General features: G+C 36.3%; 1 protein-coding gene across 2 annotated transcripts in view; it reads left to right on the top strand.

Annotated features, from left to right (window-relative positions):
- The window catches only part of Sulf1 (Extracellular sulfatase Sulf1), an 82653-nt gene that overhangs the window by 30767 nt on the left and 36222 nt on the right, over nt 1-15664 (top strand). For both annotated transcript variants that reach the window (XM_076127695.1, XM_076127687.1), the window contains exons 2-3: nt 3663-4474; nt 5007-5146. In XM_076127695.1, the coding sequence (XP_075983810.1) occupies nt 3798-4474; nt 5007-5146 (817 nt within the window). In that variant the 5' untranslated portion in view covers nt 3663-3797. The remainder of the gene's footprint in view (nt 1-3662; nt 4475-5006; nt 5147-15664) is intronic.

Genomic DNA, 15664 nt, shown 5'->3' with positions numbered 1-15664 from the left:
TACTGAGCTAGGTATGAGAACCAAGTTATTAGGGTTCAAATTGTAGCTTATCATGTTGAACAATTAGTCATTTATATCACAAGGTACTTATCTAAAGTAAATTGCAAAAGCACATTACCTGAATTCCGCTATAACCATATTTTGTACCATTAGGAATTTCGGCAATGAATATTATTCAACTAAGTTTACAGTCATTAGGATTTCGTATCTCAAAACACTATAAACTCGAATAATTCTATCATGAAATTTGCAAATAGAAACTTTATGAAACAATTAATTTTATCAGAGAGTAAAGAGCAGTGGGTACAAATAAAGTTTGTTGCGGCTCCATTAAGGAGATTTACATCAAGTTTAAACTTCGAATGATTAACTCCTCATTTATAAACACTCATTATCTATGGTTGTGTTGCCAGAGTTTCCCACTTCCTGTTTAAGATGTTATTATGAACGTTTTGGAATATCTTCGGTTGACTTTTTAACTTTAAGAATATTGAAGTATCTTTCAGATTAATTTTGTGTATTGATGATTATCGAAATGTTTACAAATTCTTTGAAACTCTTGTTATGTTTATACAAACTCTAAGTAATATTTGTTTGTAAAATTATAACATTAGTAGCTTCATAATAGAAAATGCCAGTTTTTTTTAAGTCTAGACTAACATTTTAATTCTTGGCCACATATGCCTTTGTAGACAATCGTGTGGCGCTTACATGCAATTTAGTCATACAGCAATACTGCAACGGTAAAATTTAACTTAAATCAGTATTTCATTCAAACAGTTCTCTCTGGTTTACCTAAGATACCATGAATACTGCATACATGGCAGGATATAGGTCATACCACAGTTATACGCGAATTGCGATACGCGTTCGCTAAGAGGCGAAGACAAACGTATCGCTAAGTACCATCGCGCCGTAGCAGTATTTATGGCCGCGAGCTACGCGCTCGACATCCCACTTGTGGTGCTTACACATTAGCGCCTTTTGCTGGTATTTCGTAACAAGGATCTATCGTGTGAGTACAAGTTACTCGTCGAATAATGCTTACATTTAATAAAGCAACATATTTTAAATGACTGGCCCGAAATAAGTTCTAAAAAGTGATAAAAAAACACTCCTGTTTCTCGGTACACATTTTGCAAAAGACGAATCAGGAAATGTTTATTATTTGACGCAGCCACCAGTATAATATTGGTTCTGCACTAAACTCGATCTGAGAATTATAACCGGCGCTCACTCTCAAGCTGTAGCCAACGAGGCGTTTATTCCCACTGTTAATAAATATTATTATTCGGCACATGCTTCGCATAACACGCGGCGCATAGCGACATAACCATTTGTTTGTGTTCCCGACGAGAACGTGGACGTGGGCGAACACATCAAAGTATCGACATCGACTCGCTATAAACGTACACATTTTCATACTATATTATATACTGCTAGTAAAACAAAACAGTAAATGCTCTATAAACGTATCGGAGAGCTGAAACCTGCGTGCTTTCTACTCGTAAACAACGAGAGTGTTGAGCGGAGCTGAGTGAGCCGACGCGACGTTTAGTTTGTTTATAAAAGTGATGTGTACAAAACACGGCTAATTAAAGCCTAGATCAACACGAAGCGCCGACTGAAGAGAATTTAATTAATTATACACACCGCAGTTGAAAAGGTCAACTGAATAAAAATGCTGAATATGATACTAGCTCGCCGGCAGGTTCGTTCTTAACTTGTGAACACACATTTATTAATTCAGAGTTGCGGAGCGTTGGCCGCGCACCTCACTCACCTACATTCGTAAATTTGCTATCGCAGACGTCCTTTTGTGAAAAGCATTAGCTAATTTAACATCATGATAAAAACGACCTACTTCTGACTTTGTAAAGAAATGCAAACATTTCAAAATGTTTCTTAACACATTGCTAAAGGGCGCTTTTATAATTTAGAGAGCTTTCCCTGCGTTTTTCGCTTTAGATGAAAATAGGAACGGCTATTGTTGACCGTCGTTGTTGGTACTACTCTTTTAATACATGATACTTTGAATAACAGCTTATAAAATGTAGAATGTACATATATCTACTTTTGTAGCATTTTCAGTTTTTGTTGAAACCCTTCGTTTCTTTTTCTTTATCGAAACCTTTTTGTTGCCTCAACAGATTCAACTATAATTCCATTCATTCTATTACTAATCCGTTGCCGTACTCATAGAGTTATCGCCATTCATCCTCGTAGCTCAGTGGCTAGTTTAAATAATGTAACACCAGTGATGTTAGTGCTGCAATGAACGCTAAACACAGTGCATTGTTATCTAGCACACGTGGCCAATATTTCCAAGGTCTAAGTAAGTGTTCCGATAACCCATAATGTACACGTTGACGTGAATACAGACGTTCTAGAAGTCCATTGTTAATCGGTAAAAGATCCTGATCACGTTTATATTATGGTTCCTACTGCGAGGCACAATGAGATGAATCAGCTTCAAGATGTTCATGTAAGTTTTCCTGATGGAAATCTAAACTGAATTTGTTAAAATAGTGACGTGTAAAACAAAAAGGATCCTTCGTCACTATTAAATTGTCAATATACTGTTTATCACACCCAAAAACATTTCATTCCATGTTGAAATTGGGAGCTCCTTTAATAGCAGTTGGGTTTACGGCCGCTCCATCAACAAAACCAATTGAGCTCAACATATTGTCGAATAATAAATATTGTGGGGCACAATATAGAGGGTGGTGTGACAGTGTGACGTCACAGCACTCGTCCCCTATCAATTAGGCTGGCGTGGCGTGGGCTCACATAAATCAAGATCAGCGTGGACGCGGCGCAGGGCGCAAGAACTGCACGCGCACGCGCTCTCAATCAAAATAATAAACGTTACTTCATTGAACAAAATATCTCATCATAATATATATCAGGTTCTTACACTATAGTTTCATTAACTACATTAATTTTTGCTAATTTTTCAACTGTTTTTGAATATTGTATATATTTTTTGCAATACTTCGAAAGTATCAATACAATTTTTTTATCAAACGTGAAATTTATGACTGACGATCATATGGCAGAATTATTACCAGTTCTTTCGCATCACGCTTCACTTTCTCGTTAATAACAATAGGGTCATAATTATAAAATAAAACATGAACATAGTAGAAACTATTATAATAAGTTAGCTTATTATTTTATCAATGATCGTGTGTACCTCCCATTACATAGTTTCGCAACGAGATAAATGAGAGTTGGCTCTAGGAATGCACTGCCAATGTATTTGGACGTAAAGATTGTCGAACATCAATTTTAACCACCCTCGTGCAGCCATGGCGCAATTATTTAGTCGCAAGGCCCCAATACCGGTTCAATTTTGTTAAAAGCAATTCGCGATTGATGCCCCAGTCGAATGCTATTAAATGCTGCTGCTAGTTCGCCAACGACATGGAATATAAAATTACAACACTAGGCGAAACATGTTTCATTTACTATGATGAATGAGCGCACCGTCAACTACACAGGAAGAAAAAAATACTGAAAGATTATATATGTAGTATATTATGAAATATTTGTATTATATAAAAAAATTTAGCTTATTTACCACTTTTTTTAAACTGTAATACGTAAGTGATTTATGAAATGATTATTGTAATTAATACATTGTATATTTTTTACAGGTGGTGTTAGAAAATGAAACGGCACTGCACAAGACGACGCTTCATTTCGTTTTCCACTTCAGCTACAACATAACAGCTTAGACGCTAATCAAGAAAATAATACACTTAATTTATTTACTAAAATAATAAATCAATATGAATTTGAAGTTCATATCCCTACTTCTTACGTGGAATTTCATACTAATATCTGCTAGGCGAGAATCCTCGTATGAAGACGAAGAATCATCGAGGTCTAGAGAAATAAGAAACAGAGATAACAACCGAAATAGAACCACGTTTAATGGAACACTAACTGATTTACCTGAAAGAAGGAACCTCAGACATAAAAATAGTTCGAGGTATCGCGCAGAAAGACGCCGGTGGGAACATGAAACAAGAAGGGATCGGCGGAAAGGTTCCGACGCACACTCACTTGAAGATAGCGCGAACAGAACAATCGAACCGTACAGTTTAAAGAAGGATGATAAATTACGGAAAACCGATAAGCACACAAATAAAAGCAGCTTGGAAAAGACTTGGAACTCAGCGAGGAGGATCACTCAGAATAAAGCCCAAGAGAGGCCACATTTGCCCCTCAGAGACAACTCAACCAGGTCTAAGCTGAAGACTGCAAATAAATGGCAAGCCGGCGGATATATTCCGTATCCACAGCCGAGGGAGAGAAAGCCAAATATCATTTTAATCCTGACGGACGACCAGGACGTCGAGTTGGGGAGCTTAAATTTTATGCCAAGAACGATGAAAGCCATCAGGAGCGCCGGCGCGGAGTTCCGGCACGCTTACACCACCACTCCGATGTGCTGTCCATCAAGGTACGGTATCTGATCGCTATTCACGCCGTTTGCTGCATAATGATTTTGTTGAATATAAATTACACAGTTCTCGGGCTATTATCGGCGCACTCAAATTACTCGTTGCAATATCGACTGACTGACAGTTTACAATTACGACTGCCCCAACGACTGTATTGCTAATTGGTGGCTGCCTAATACGACTGCTTTCACGCCGCGCGCCTGCAGCTGCCAATTTACTATCTGCTAGTGGACTATTAGAATAATGTTGTGGCTCATTTACGTCTTCACTGACAAACTTAATAATATATATTTTAAATGACGAAGTAATTTACGGTTCTAGTAATGCGACTGGTTATATGTGAGCCGGTTTTCAAAACCATATAATTTTTGTTTGGAGCCTAAATGGTTTCTTCCTGAAAGTCAATATCAACTGTGTAGTTTAGAATTTTCGTGCAATATAGGTACTGTTAAATGTTTTAATTATAAATGCCATAAATTTATCCTTCTTATTTTTATTGTCCCATCATTTTAAACATTGTCTTTTTTGCAGGAGTTCATTGCTGACGGGTGTGTACGTTCATAATCACAATGTGTACACGAACAACGACAACTGCTCGTCTCCGATGTGGCAGGCCACGCACGAGACCAACACCTTCGCCACTTACCTCTCCAACGCTGGCTATCGCACTGGTATGTAACACTTTATCTCACACTCAGCGTGCATTACTTACGGAAGTCATAAAATTTGTAATCGACTTAATTGAACCGGTAGATTTATCACTATAATTACTTACTCCTAGAACTGTGCTTCGTTTTTTGTGATAATCCGTCTTGGAATGCGGTTAACTTCTTTATTTAACAGTTCTCACTAACTTTAGACATTAAACTTATGTATACTTTGCCTGATTCCATTTATTTTTCAATTTAGTAGGAACTACACACGCAGTTGAAAAGTAATTTCCAAGTTTTAATGCGGCAAGAAACTTTTGGTATCCTACGCGCTTCCCAATTTACCTGTTATGTACACAGAGTTGCGTAAAGCAAATGTCACGTCTATCAAACCATGATTTACAAAGCAATTTACCACTTGGCGGAATTGTCTACGTTTTGTAACTGCTACGCCGACGTCGTATACTGGAAGTGCTCAAGTAGGCATAATCGATGTAGATTAACACCATTAATCATCCGCCTGCAATCACTTAGATATTTTGATACAGTTAATATTATTCCGAGCGCTTAACTCGTGAATAATTTATGGAATATTTTTGATTAAGTACTCCTTCGACTAAGAATTAATAGTAGTGGTTTGTGTTACTGAAATCGAGTATTAGAAATATAAAATGTTCGTAGTGACCAATTGTGAAATTAAGGTTAATTTAAATTTGTTTAATCAGTGCATTAATATGACATGTAGCTAATTAAAATTGGATTATTAAAATGTGGTCAGCTTATTGAATTTATATCAAAAGAGAACCGCTGCGGCTTTATATTGAAAACGTTCAATTTCGATCATTTATGTTAATCGCTTAGAAAGTGCGTTTTACTGGATAATTTCTATTAATTTACGTCATATTTACTGCGAAGGAAACGTGGTCGTTAGGATAGTAAAACGGATGCTGAATGATTGAGTGTCGCAAAATAGATACATATTTGTTTAAAAAAACAGAACATATAAATATAGTTCCTATTTTGGAGTCTTTTCTGTGTACTTTTAAGCATAAAACAGAATATTTATCTCTCAAGCTCGAACTGGAAAACCTTTGGCAGCAAACAATACCAAAACAAGGTGCATTGCCGTGAACTTTCCGATAACACAAAGCAAAACATTGATATTTTCTTCCTTATTCCCTACATGCATTGTTGTTCTGGGAACTCCTTTCTATTCACACTTTGTGCCACATGTGTTAGCATTTATATGGAGCTATAAGTTTTTGCTGACACCGTATGATCGGAGTACGTCTGACGATCAACTTGTTTTATTACTGAGTGCACAAGCCATAGTAACCCGACACCCAAGCACCTGGGAATGCACATCACTACTCTGTCTAGATCATAATAATGTACCTTCGCATAACAAACTTTTATGTGCACTCACTAATTTATTCATAAATTCCCTCACTCTAAGAGGCTTTACTTTATTAGTGCTATAAACTATATTGAAATTTCAATGAGAAATTATGATCTTATTATTTATTCATTAGGTCTGAAGTTATGATGGAAATACTGTTAATACGTCTTTATAAAAAATATATCACCATTAAACTAGAAAACGAGGGTAATACAATATTTTATCATTATAAATATCTGAATGTGAACAACTCTTTTGAAATGAAGATCTATGAATAATCTTGTCAATTATAGGAATGAATAATATTGTGTTCTAAGCGGAGCAAGGCTGTGGTAGAACAATGTGATTCAAATAAAAAAAACATGATTACTTATTTATGATGCTATTAGCTGACCCGCGCAACTTCGCTTGCGTCACATAAGAGAGAATGGGTCAAAATTTTCCCCGTTTTTGTAACATTTTTCACTGGTACTCTGCTCCTATTGGTAGAAGCGTACTATCTAACAGTGAAAGAATTTTTCAAATCGGACCAGTAGTTCCCGAGATTAGCGCGTCCAAACAAACAAACAAACTCTTCAGCTTTATAATATTAGTATAGATAGTATAGATTGGAAAGATTGAACAAATGCTGTAACTGAGTAAAACTTTTCTACGCGTGTGTACAGCTTAGCGGTGATACGAGGAACATATGAAGACGTTCACGATACTATAATACGTTGATACTCTTTATACCTGTGTACCGTGTGCGGCGAGTACTGTGGAGCGATGAACGCTTATCCGCCAGGTACGACGTGATGCAACAGGGTCAGGAATGCCGCCTGACTCACACATTTCACCTATACAACTTACTTGCACAAGTTAAATGTTAAACGAACTAAACTTTGACACATTGAAATATATGTGTGTGCCACGTGGGTTCGACTCTTGTGACCCCGCGCATAGTTCTTTTGAACTCCCTTGGCTCATCACTAACTTTTCGAGTGTTGGGTTCGAAGGCACCTCTCCGTTGTTCTTTTTTTTTCGTATAATTGTTTGAAAATCAGATGGAAGTTAGTCTATTTCTTTATAATAAGTGAAATTCTTATGACCAAGTTGATATCTGATGATTGCCTAATATTTTTAGAGAATATTCTTTCTTCAATTCTGTTTAGAACCGGCGTTACCTACGTATTGTTTGGCCCGTCCATAGCACATAGGCATCGTGACAATACATGTGTCACGGATTTGTAGGAACTTGTGTACAGCTTTGTAAAGTAAGTGCAGACATTGATTCCGTGACAGTTGTATTGTGACGGTCGTGCGTGCCAGCCCTATCGACGAGAATGTAACATAACATATGCCATACATATTGTACCACGCCATTTTCAGGTAGCTACGGATTACGGAATACCAATACGGATCTTACAAAATATATTTTCCATCTGCGAGATTTATGGCGTCTTGCATCACGAACCATTTATGTCGATTTTCAACAGATTCTCTTAACAATAAAGTGCAGAACATGACAATATTATAACTTATATAAAAATGTCGGACCTTAGAACATTTTATGATTATGACTATTTGCGATAATTCTTGTGCAATTTTTCCGCTTTTATCTGTTGAAATATGCCAAACGTAATATCTGGTTTTCATCGCGCATTGTTTATGTGTCTGTTAATACAAATGCCAATGAAAATTTGGTTTATTTCCACGCCCATGGTCAATGTTCACGTAGAATCGAATATACTGCATAAAGGTGAAAATACGCAATAAATTGTTATGCTATCAAAACGCTGAAAAAGTAATACGGAATTCTAAATACATATTTTTCTAACGAAAGCTTTGGGATTAAGACTTGATACTGTAGAATTCAAGCTACATGAAAACTTATGAAAGCGTTGTCGTCAGAGGCGCCTAAATTTCGAATTAGAAGGTCGGATTCTCTGAATGCATAATTAAAAGTGACACAAAAGAATCGACAATCATAATCAGGATGACTTCATCGTCGTAACGAAATCATTTACAAGCACTTTGTTCAAGTTTGTTGCGGCACAAATTATGCACCGCAACCAGCCGCAAATTGTGTATTCATTCGAATTGAATCGTTTGACGACATGACTCTATGAACAGATACGACCGCAAAATATCATTACGTAAATGTAATTGATGGAGTATTGTTCTGCATGTGATTGATAAGGCAAAAATATAGCAGATTATTAGAACGTAATAGTATTGTATAATAAATAGTGATTAGTGGGAAATAATTCTGAAGTAGGAGTGTAAAAATACATGAATGATAAGAATCATGCACACGGAGAACATTTTCGTACAGGTGACTGAACAGATTTTTTAAGTTTTGTTCTACACATACTCTACTGGCATTAAATACGATATAAGATATTTAGCACATAAGAAAATGTTAAATTAAATACGGTTTTATTTTCATTCATAATCGCAGCAGTTCACAGCACCCAAGTATTATTCAAGAATTGGCAATAGTTAACAGCTAGTCGCGGAAGTTGCTTGTTGCGCGGACACTCGCAACTAGTCACAGAACATCTAAATAGATTCGTACTGTCCTTATCAGCGCTCTACTTAATAAACAATAAATCAATAACGGAGCGGTAGACAAGCACAATTTGTAAACTGCACTATGCATCTTCTAAGATTTGTTCTAAATATCATATGGGACGTGGGCGCACGTGGGTCGGCGGACGCGGCCGATTTGATCGCATCACTCGAACAGTTACGTAGGTACGTACGAATAAATGTAGATGGAAGTGTCCTTGCCGGTATTTGGGGAGACCGATCGAGCCGGCTATCTCCATCCGGCGCGTCAGATTTGTCGCCACTCGTCTTGACTTGACCTACGTCTAGAATGTTATTACATGCCGCGTTTTAACAGCCCATTACAGTATGACTGCGCCACGATAATACTGCCATTACAGAGCTTTCCAGTGTTTGTTACGATTACATCATTTCCAATTGTAGCGCGTATTGTGGCCGCCATATATCACACGCTAAACTGTTACCACCATTTATAACAGTTAAGGGAAGGTATCGTTAATTGCGTGTGACACAGAGTTATGGATGTAGTTTCCAGTGTAACACAAAACTGATTAAAATGGAAACCGCAGGTGCCCGAGGTGTTTTGCATGTGTTCAATAATGCACATTTTGTACATTCTTCGTGTGTTTAAAGGCCCTTTGTGACACAGAGCACGTGTCGGCAGTTTGTCTCTGTTCTCTTAAGAATCCATTTGCCTTGTAAATTTATGCTCCAAACGAGCTATCATAAATTCGCCCCTTACTTTCCCTTCCGGGCTGGTCTGTAGGCGAAGGGCACACCCACGGCTGGGCCGGATCGCCTTCGTTCATACACCGTGTGTCCATGATAGAGCCTAATCACGTATATTGCCTCTTCCGTCCAGATATGAAAGTTGAGACGTGTGGGAGTGCAAATTGTCGTTGATTGTACACTGGACAGCAAGCTGCTCACTCTTTCTACTAGTTACTATTAGTTAAACTTGTTAGTCAAATGAGTTTCCGTTTCAATTTGAAATATGCTCTTCACTCTCCTGTACATTGTGTGTTTCATACATAGTTACCGTAGATTATTTTAGTTATGCATAACATACATGCCTATAGTTGAATCAAAAGTTCAAAGTATAACACAAAGTCCGAATGATTTATTTCAGCTCCCAACAAACAAACCTATCCATCTTATTCGCTGAGCATTTAGAAATAACTAGTACAAGAACTAATTGGTCGTTTAGCACCAGGAAAGCTACAATTAAGCCTGTGGAGCTTTGAAGTTGTTGAACACAAAAGGACAGTGGCGTTTAAAGGAACGTGTCTAGCTGTGTGCCAACAATACTGTAATGAATACTGAGATTAGCAGCTGTGGCCAGCGCTCACTTGTCGAAACACTTGAAACTTTCACACCATCCTCGTACATGTTACTTCACTGAACTTGCAATAAAACATTAGCCAGCCATTTTAGCTTAAGGTTGTTGTTCTTTAGAAGTAGTTAAGTAGTTTTTTTCTTTTAAGGTTTTAAACAAAATTCAAAAGTTTGTAAGTCTGACAACCAGTTTTACCGAAGGGTGTCATGTTAATTCGTGTTTTAACCCAGGTAACTGGGTTGTTCCACCCAGGGCGCAGGGTATGCGTAACGCATTTCCCCACGAAAAAAAAAACAAAAAAAAAGGTAACTGGGTTGTGGAGGTCCGATAGGCAGTCGCTCCTTGAAAATACTGGTATTCAACCGCACCCCGTGATACGGGAAGCCGATTCCATTATAGTTGGAAGAAAGGCTAGGCTGATGCTGCTACTTTTAACTACAACTCGGTTGGCAACACAAAATGTAGGAAATTACTAAGTTTACAATCTTTCATAGTAACACGAGTTCTATAGACACTATCACGTGCCTTAATGGACTTTAAACCATTCTCTGCGATTGTATTGACAGCAACATTTCACAAAACAAGTGTGAAAACAAAGCTATAAACCAAACAGTTTGTTAATAAATAACTTAGTTACCAATAGCTGCGAGTACCGTTTTACGAGTATTTTTACGACCAAACAATACTTAAAGGAGCTATTGAAAATACGTAATAAGGTCTGCTCATACTCAGTGGTATTTACGTAAAGCGCTTATATAGTGGCTCTTTGTATTTCAACATACAACGCATATGAACGTATACCATTGTTATATTTTGAGTAAATATTATTGTAAGTAACTAGACATCCCTTGTGAATTCGTTTCTGTTTATCGAATACACAGTAAGACAATATAAACAAGCCTCAACAGCCTTAAGGCTACGTTCAACTAATGATCGGAGATCGTGAGCGCGGACTCTACGCCGTAGAATCAAAACTCACGACCGACTCTCCAACTTTGTTAGCTATTGTGTAGATATTTAACCTCAATGGATTTCGTGTTAAAATTTACTTTGCTTATAAATTATTATTGCAGCCAACACGTACATATATTGCTAATTTATTTATTAACTTTTCATAATAAATATTTTATATGCATGCGGTATTTCTATATTAATTATTTAAATGACAGATATTTAATGATGCAGTTGTTTTAACACATTACGAGATTTGCCATTACCTAAGTACCTACACTCAGAATATAAAAGCTAAAATCTTCTAACCCTAACAAATCGTTAGTTAGTTAAAGTTAATAGTAAATTAACGTATAATTAAGTTTGAAGTAAAACTCAAATGCATTAACAAAGAACAGAACTATTTAAGTGATAACCGGGAACTATTGCATATACTCAAATAAGCTTTTGAAAGCCAACTATGCAATAACTGACAAACATTGGATATCTCCGATTCCCCGCGGAACAAACAAAACAAAATATATTTACCTGCACAAACTGACTAACAAACTTTCTTATACATTAGTAGTGTATTAGCGCTCTGTGTACGACGGTTCATTTAATTAGCACTACAAGTTTATAAATACACTAGCTGTCCCGCGCAACTTCGCTTGCGACACATAAGAGAGAATGGGCAATAATTTCCCCCGTTTTTGTATCGTGCGTGATGATATCTAGCCGGTAGCCTTCCTCGATAAGTGGGCTATCTAACACTCAAATAATTTTTCAAATCGGACCAGTAGTTCCTGAGATTAGCGCGTTCAAACAAACAAACTCTTCAGCTTTATAACATTAGTATAGATAAGTAGGTATATATAGGTATTATGTGGTTAAATCGAAGTGCAACTAAGTAAGAGGCAACGTTCTCTACAAATACCTACTTACTGCAATAAAATATGGTTTTAACAATCCTGCAGCATTATGCTTGGAACCAGCTGATCAATATTTATTGTGGTTAAATATTGATAGTGTTATTCAAGATTATTATTGAGCTTGAATATAGCTTTAACTAGCACTACTACTTCCTGAAAATATGCTATTTTGCAATCGGCGAGCAAAGCGACGGAACTGCTATGTGTGAATTTTGAATCAGGCTTAGAAATCGTATCATCTTATTATTTGTAACATTTAATTCTTATACCTCTATATTCAAAGAAGTCTTAATATCTTGTGTTAATAAAATATTTAACCCTGTTAATATTAACCATATTAGCGGATAGAAGGGGATTGGGATATATTTTTCATAGCAAATGAACCTACGGACAGAGTCTAGAGATACCTATCCATCGTATGGTTAGTGGTCAACCTACTGACAATGTTGTTCAAGCCGCACGAAAGGCTTTTGACATGGCTTATCGACTGTTATCTTAATTGATAACAACCGGGACCGACTTTTTACGTGCCCTCCGAAGCACGGAGACGCCCAGTTCAAATATCACTATGCGGTCACCCACCTATAGAATGACCGCGCCAACGGTTGCTTAACCCACAGATCGTTTACCGTCTGGAGAGCACAACTGGCTATGAGCGCCTCAATAATATAATTGATACTCGTAATTATTTTATCTCAGTGATTTTACTACTGCGGATGTTGGTTCAACTTTGCATGTAAAATATACTGTAATGTTTGAAAGCAGGTAGACATTTGTTTCATTACCTACCTATGTAGTATGGAGGTCGTAAAATGAAAGTTACAGCTTTCCTGTATTTTATCTCGCTAGGCTCACAGTTTTATTACTACGGACCTGTGCTTTTAAACATATTAATCTATACTTCTATACTAATATTATAAAGCTGAAGAGTTTGTTTTGTTTGATTGTTTGTTTGATTTTTTGTTTGTTTGTTCGTTTGTTTGAACGCGCTAATCTCAGGAACACCTGGTCCGATTTCAAAAATTCTTTCGGTGTTAGATAGCCCATTTATCGAGGAAGGATATATGCTACATATCATCACGCTACGACCAATAGGAGCAGAGCAGCAGTAAAAAATGTTACAAAAATGGGGGACATTTCGACCCATTCTCTCTTATGTGACGCAAGCGAAGTTGCGCGGGTCAGCTAGTAAAGATATAATCTAGCAACCTCATACAAGGCCATTAAAGATTTCTAGACGTGTGTTAGTTCTTAACAATGACAACTTAGGTTTCTATGAAGGAACTCGTGTTGGTTTTATATTGAGGCTTATGATCGACTGCAGCTGTCGAACTTGGCTGAAAATATGCTTGAAAAGAGAATAGTAAAGTTAAGTTGTTTATGTTTTATGCGTATACAGCTAAGTTACCGGACTGATTTATAAGAAACTATGCTGATGGAAAGCTTTGTATTCATTTGCTACTGTTTTTACATAAATCTTAACATTATTTATAGTCATTAGTAAGTGTAGCTGTAGGAAAAAGCTATTATTAGATTTGAAATATTTTGTAGAAACCAGCGGAGAATAAAAATTAAAAAAAAATTGTTGTAAGTAATGGAGTAAAGTGTAAGTATAGTGGACGCATTAGCAACTGAATGTAACCTTAATTCCACACTCTATGTTGCCTTGAAATGAATCTCGACGCAGCTGCGGAATAACTTCGTATTACTAAAGATTTATTACCTAACTGTTAGTGCAGGTTTTATTAAAACATCATATATACATGTATTTCTTTCAATTATATACATTAAAAAAAATGATGTCTCGAAAGAACCTCAGACCCAATCGTATTAAAACTTGCTCATGTTTAATAACAATAGAATTTCGTTTATTTGCAACAAGAGAGAACTTTGCACTCCACATTTACTGGAAAATTGAATTGAATCCAGAACCGAGTGGTTTATTTAAACTATACGCGAATTGTTTCAATAAACAACAACCACAAAAGCAGCTTTGATTCAATTGTAAGTGGTCAGTAATACAAAGTTTGCTTCCAAAATGCACGTCCGAATTTTCAATTGAAATTCGATTAAGTGAATTCGGTATGGAGAGTAAATGTTTAACAAAATCTCTTAGATATCAATACTGAGTTAATATTTTTTTTGTCTCTTTAAATTTTAATATCTTATACTTTTTACATTAATAAATGTAATTGTGGCGAGAAACTAGCAAGTTAATAAAGCTTCTATGAATGTTCAAGTTCAAATCTAAATCCAATTTAAAATAACTGTTGTATGCCCATCGACGAGGTCATTAATTCTTTTCACACAGCCATGTTGATGGAATGAAGCCAATAAATAATAGTTATAAATAGTGTATAAGCTATTAGCGATAGTGTGCGTAGATGCGTGGGCTCATCGCGCCGCTCTGTCTAGCCTACCTGGGGAATATCACCACTCACACGTCGCAGACGACAGTGATAGCTAATGCTAGAAATCTTTTACTATATTTATTGGTAAGGAGTTGTGTCGCCGGTAACTGTAAAACGTAAAAACAGCTTTTGCGGAATATTTAGTAGGCTGAGGCGCTAAATAACTTACAATAATTAATAATAAAGGTGTCTCATATGAATGTATTTAATTTGCGTCAACAATTTTTTTTTTATAATTGGATGGCATGACGGAGGGAATTTTTATTCATATATTTGCTGTCATTTTATCCCTCGGTTGGGTTATCCGACATATATTTAACGGCCTTTGAAATACGTTTTATAAATGTAGATTATTTGCAAACTATACAATTCATAGAGCATAATATTATTTAAAACCTAAAAAAGTCCGCAACATTATATTTAACGACGTCTAGATACAAATACCGGTCTGCTGTTGAATTTAAGATGGCCTATGTTTAATTTATACGTTGATGAATATATTGATTACCTAGTATTTCGTAGAACACAACTTGATGTCTGGGAAAACCTTATATTCGCAGCATTCGGTATGTAGGAATTTGATTTTAATTTGCTTTAATAGGACGTTATGGTTTTAAGATTAGACGCTTTACCGTTGCGGGGAAAACAACATTTCTAGAATTTTTAAACGTTAGGAAATTAATGTTGTAATGTGCGGTCAACATTAACGCTAAACAGACTCATATACTTTCAAATAATATGCATTTTATTGTACTTAAGTTATTAAACAGAATTGTTGGGATTGGCCAGTATTCGCAACTTAAACAATCCCAACTATTTTTGTCGACGAGAGCCCAAGTAAATAATGTTTTGAAAGTTAAACTTTGTTTAGTGATTTGCTAGCTACTTCAGTTCTCCCATCATTTTAATTCGTGTCGAGATTTAAGGTAATGTTTAGTTAAAATAATGGTGATGTTTAAATAAACTTGGTGTTCCCACCGA

This window comes from Anticarsia gemmatalis, chromosome 2, assembly GCF_050436995.1.
Source record: "Anticarsia gemmatalis isolate Benzon Research Colony breed Stoneville strain chromosome 2, ilAntGemm2 primary, whole genome shotgun sequence".
Taxonomy (NCBI): Eukaryota; Metazoa; Arthropoda; class Insecta; order Lepidoptera; family Erebidae; genus Anticarsia; species Anticarsia gemmatalis.
This window is presented reverse-complemented; position numbering and strand designations above follow the sequence as displayed.